General features: G+C 42.2%; 1 protein-coding gene across 1 annotated transcript; it reads left to right on the top strand.

Moving 5' to 3' along the window:
- The first annotated feature begins 545 nt into the window (after positions 1–545).
- On the top strand, positions 546–4562 carry LOC116026926. The gene is made up of 2 exons (XM_031268353.1): positions 546–660; positions 3853–4562. Exons 1-2 carry the CDS (start codon positions 546–548, stop codon positions 4560–4562), a joined length of 825 nt encoding a protein of 274 aa, XP_031124213.1.
- Positions 4563–5610: the final 1048 nt, after the last annotated feature.

Here is a 5610-nt window from a genome sequence, read left to right as displayed (position 1 = left end):
TACACAGAATATTGACACAAAATACACAGAACTCATCCTCCTAACATTCGAATGCACAAACACATCGCAACCTGTGTTAATAACATGAATACACAGAATATTGACACAAAATACACAGAACTCATCCTCCTAAACATTCGAATGCACAAACACATCACAACATGTGTTACTAACATGAATACACAGAACGATTGCCTAGAATACACAAAATGATTGCCTGGAATACACAGAACTCATTTTGGTACGGGGTGCACAATGCATTGTGCACCGTGGTCCACAATATAAATTACCCGCCCACATCCTACCTGGGACTGGACTTGGCTTTCGCCTCGCCATCGATTCAAACCTATGACCTCGGCTCTAATACCAATTGACGGATCTCAGTGCTGCACTATGCTTACTTCCCAGGGGGTCACGTGATCACGTGACTGTCGGAAGTCAAGCATGCTTAACCACTGAGTTCCTTGGCTATCTGGTCGGCATATCCTACTCAAAACTAATTGGTGATAAGTAGGTGGAAATTAAACATTTAACCACATCCTCCCATGGTAAGTCACAACGCCACGTCTTGTATCGAGCAGAGGCTGAACTCGGCCAACCCGACCGACGCCCAACAGAAATTCTCAGACTTTTCAGTCGAGCAACTTGGTACCGACACTGGTACATGCATCATAAGGATATACCCTTAGATGCTCCCACCGATTTGCGAACCGAGGTTCACCGGTGTTTCGGAATGTGCAAATGTGTTACCGCTCCAACCATATATTGTTGTTTCCAATATTTTTGTCCACATTGTTATTTATTGGCAATACGGGGAGGGGGAGGGGGTGGGGGTGGAGGACATCTTTTATATGAGAAAGATAATGTTTTAAGCTTGTAGGGAAATAATATTACAAAAATATTAATTCAAAAAATACAAGCACAAGAAACAAGAGGGTGAACGGTTTAGTTCAAGTTATGTGTACTCACACTCTCATTAAACCCTTATTTACTACCTCCCTTTGGTGCTTGGACCATTGAAGCCTAGACTTCCTAGGATAAAACAAACTATGACTTAATATTTAAACACTCAAACAAATATGCTCGGCGAACTAGAACAAGGTTTGAACACAAAAAACAAAAAAAAAATTAGAAGAAGATGAGCAAAGTTTTTCTGGAAAGAAAAATAGATATGATATTTTTCTTTCTTGCAAATAAATGCATATGTTTACCAATATATATAGAAGAAGGGATTAAATAGCATTTAACTTGACATTTATACTTATATTAAGATCAGTCTTTGTAACATTGATACAATATTTAATCTGCAAATTAGTTCTAAAAAATAAAATTAATATTAATTCAAAATTAATTCCTAATAATTAGAATTAATATGTTCCAGAATAGTACTCTGAAAAGAATTAATATGTTCCAGAATGGTACTCTGAAAAGTACACCCAAAAGGTTACATCCGAAAAGTAGCATTTAACTTTTTGGCCAAATCGAAAACTCAAATTTTACTTGCTACTCCGAGAAGTTGAGGTCCAAAATTGCATTGAGCAATTTGTACAAAAGTTAGCATAAATTAACCCGCATGGGCGCCCGGCGCCCGAGAGTCAAGTCTTTTCTAGTTCATTTTACCATTTTATTTTCACCCCTACACGCGAGAGAGAGCATTTAAGTTGTACAATTCAAACTCCCTCTTAAAGGGTATTGTATATATACTAATGCAAACCCCTTTCCATTTCAATGTGGTTTCCACCTCCATTTTTCAACTCAAATAGGTCTACTTTGAAAACCAATTTCTAATTCACGCATTATCTGTTTTGAGCATACAATATATTAATTTTTTTTTGTCTTACTACAAAGTACTCGAATCCACTTTGACCCGACCCAAGTCGGTTGTGGACCCCACATATATTTGTACCACAAATAAACCGCTTAAGATATTATTTTATGCTTTTTTTTTTCTTTCAAAAATGTGTTTGCCAAAATGAAAGTTGTCATTTAGTTTTTCTTGGAAAATTCACATGCACAGTAAGACCTGCAAATCATATTCAAATAGTTCTTTGGTTATTTCTTATGCTAATGATATTCAAATGGGAGTATTCATGTGGTTCATATCATTTTTGCCAATTTTGTTGCTTTTGATTGGCATTTTGGAAGCATGAACCTGAAACCTGTGTTGGAAAAATTGCACTAAAATGACATTTTAAGTGGCCATTTTGTGGTATAAATATAAGTGGGTCCACTTCCGATTTTGGGTCGGGTCAAAGTGGATTCGGGTTCTTCGTTCTTAGACGAAGAGATCGATATATTATACGCTCAAAATGGATAATGGGTGAATGAGAAATTGATTCTCAAAGTAGACCCATTTGAGATGGAATTCAAGTGTGGAAAAGCTTAAGTAGCTTTGTCCCACATTGGTTTGGAATGAACCTTTGCACCACTATATATACAAGAGTATTTTTATGACTAATTAACTTGTATAGCATAGATGCTCTCTCTTGCGCGCAGGGGGGGGTGCAAATCAAATCCCAAAATGAGTTCGAAAGGCTTGAACTCGTGTACGCCGGCACCTGCAGGCACGAATGTCGTCCGAAAAATTGGCAGGCCTTGCGAGCTAAGTTATGCCACCCACATGAGATCGAACTGATCTCTCGTTCGAGACATCAAACGAACTGACCTCTCGAGAGGTAGTCCAATGTCTCGCATCAAACGAACTGACCTCTCGAGAGGTAGTCCAATGTCTCGAACCAAGTCGCGTACGAGGGCGAGAGGTAGTCCAATGTCTCGAACCAAGTCGCGTACGAGGGCGATATCGCGCGTTCGATGTCTCGCGGACCAATTTGATGTCTCGAAGCTAGCACTTCATCAAACGAACTGACCTCTCGAGAGGTAGTCCAATGTCTCGCATCAAACGAACTGACCTCTCGAGAGGTAGTCCAATGTCTCGAACCAAGTCGCGTACGAGGGCGAGAGGTAGTCCAATGTCTCGAACCAAGTCGCGTACGAGGGCGATATCGCGCGTTCGATGTCTCGCGGACCAATTTGATGTCTCGAAGCTAGCACTTCATCAAACGAACTGACCTCTCGAGAGGTAGTCCAATGTCTCGAACCAAGTCGCGTACGAGGGCGATATCGCGCGTTCGATGTCTCGCGGACCAATTTGATGTCTCGAAGCTAGCACTTCTCGACGTCTCGAAGGTACGCAGATATGAACGATGTCTCGAACAGCGACTTTGGTGACCTCTCGATTGCGACCGTTCACCTACTGGATCCGTTCAAAAAATGATTGTTAATATTACGGAATTAATATGATTAATTCCAATCATTATTTCAGAGTTTATTTCTTGATTAAATGGATTAGTAGTGAGTGTAAATAGGTTGCTAGTGGGTGAAGGTTACGAATGGGAATTAAATGCCAGATTTAATGCAATGATCCGATCCTTCACTATATATTCGTTGTGAGCAGCAGGTTTCATAGATACACACCAAGAACACACGAATACACTATTTCTACCTCAAAACCCTGCTCATATTTCCTTCAAGACATCTGCGTTCATCCCACGGTTTAGTTCGCCGGGTCCAAGTTTGTGTGCTCAAACGGCGGATCGTAGCACGTTTTATCCTGGGAAGCCTAGGCCGCAACGTTCCAGCACCTCGGGAAGCGGCAAATAAGGTTTTAAGGATAGTGACAACACGACTCGTGCTTCCAACCACCCCGAAGGCCATACAGTTCACCTTGCTTGTATCTTCTAATCCTTTGTGGATTATTTCTGTGTAATTGTTCAGTCCTACGTGGATTATTATTGTTCCTTGTAATTTGTTTTTGTTTTTCGTTTTCCAATTTCTTGTATTTCCGATTGTCAGAGAGGATCTTCTCTAACAATCTTAAAACCTTATATCTTCTTCTACTCCTTCTGACTTTCGGATTTCTGAAAAGAAATGGAAAACGTGTTTTACCAGTAGCCAACCTTGGGGATGAAAATCCTAATGTTGTTGAAAACAACAGCGGGGGGAATGGTAACAATGTTGCACAATCCCAGGCACCAGTGAACGTAGGTTCACAAGGGGGTGTCAGTTCGGAGGGGTATATCCCCACGATGAGGGTACCTACGGTACCAAGTGGTTCGGCTGAAAAGCCGGATAAGTTTTCGGGAGCCTTTTTCAAGAGGTGGCAGCAAAAGATGCTGTTTTACCTCGCTACTCTCGGCTTGTCAAGGTTCTTGACCGAGACGGTTCCAGTGGTGAAGGAACAAGACCCTCAGTCAGTAATGGCAGTTGGGCTTTGGAAGGATTCTGACTTCCTTTGCCGCAACTACATTCTGAATGGGTTGGTTGACTCCTTTTACGATGTTTATCGTAAAATTGGCACGGCTAAGGCACTGTGGGAAGCTTTGGACCACAAGTACCGAAGCGAGGATGCCGGGGCCAAGAAATTTGTTGTTGGCAGGTTGTTTGATTTCAAGATGGTGGATTCAAAAACCGTGTTGAGTCAAGTTGAAGAGTTGCAATTACTCTTTGACGAGATTCGTGATGAGGGCATGTTGATTAGTGAAGCCTTCAAGTGGCGTCCATGATCCACTTGCTGCCTCCGGGATGGAAGGACTTCAAGAACTACCTGAAACACAAGCGAAAGGAGATGAGCCTGGAGGACCTGATCCAGGGACTCCAAGTCGAGGAAGGAAACAGGACCAGTGATGGAAGAGGACCTCTCGTGGGAGGTGCCAAAGCCAACGTGGTGGAGCACGGGGAAAGCTCCAAGAAGGCCAAGAAGGGCAAGAAAAAGCTGGGTCCGAAAGGTGGTGTTTCCAAGGGCAAGTTCCAAGGAAAATGTTACAATTGTGGCAAGATGGGCCACAAGTCGATGGAGTGCAAGGCTCCAAAGAAAAAGAACAAGGGTTCTGAAGCCAACATGGTTGGTGATATGAGCCAAAAAGTGGCTGAGATTAGCCTTTCGGCTATGGTCACGGAGGTGAACCTGGTGGGCTCCAACCCGCGCGAGTGGTTCATCGACACCGTTGCAACGAAGCATTTATGCTGCAACCGGGAGATGTTCAGCACCTTTGAGGCCGTTGAGGGCGAGAAGGTCTGGATGGGAAACTCTGCTCAGTCCAATGTTAAGGGCGTGGGCAAGGTGATTCTGAAGATGACTTCCGGGAAGGAACTAACATTGAACAATGTGCTGTATGTTCCGGACCTTAGGAAGAATCTTGTTTCTGGCTCGTTGTTGAACAAGCATGGATTCAAGATGGTCTTCGAATCTGACAAAGTAGTTTTGTCAAAGTTAGGGATGTTTGTTGGTAAGGGCTATGTAACTGACGGGCTTTTTAAGCTCAATGTAATGCCGATTATCAATAAAAGCAAAGTTAATTCCGTTTACTTGCTTGAGCCTTCCAATTTGTGGCATGGTAGACTAGGTCATGTTAATTTCAATTCTATGCGTAGATTAATTAGCATGAACCATATCCCTAATTTTCAAGTTAATACAAATAAATGTGAAATTTGTGTTGAGGCAAAACTAACGAAAACTCCCTTCAAATCGGTTGAAAGGGAGACTGAGCCACTAGAACTGGTACATAGCGATTTGTGCGATTTTAGATCGATTCAAACGAGAGGTGGTAATAA

Source organism: Ipomoea triloba, chromosome 8 (genome assembly GCF_003576645.1).
Source record: "Ipomoea triloba cultivar NCNSP0323 chromosome 8, ASM357664v1".
Taxonomy (NCBI): domain Eukaryota; kingdom Viridiplantae; phylum Streptophyta; class Magnoliopsida; order Solanales; family Convolvulaceae; genus Ipomoea; species Ipomoea triloba.
The sequence above is the reverse complement of the archived record's forward strand: the minus strand, read 5'-3'. Positions and strand labels throughout refer to the sequence as shown.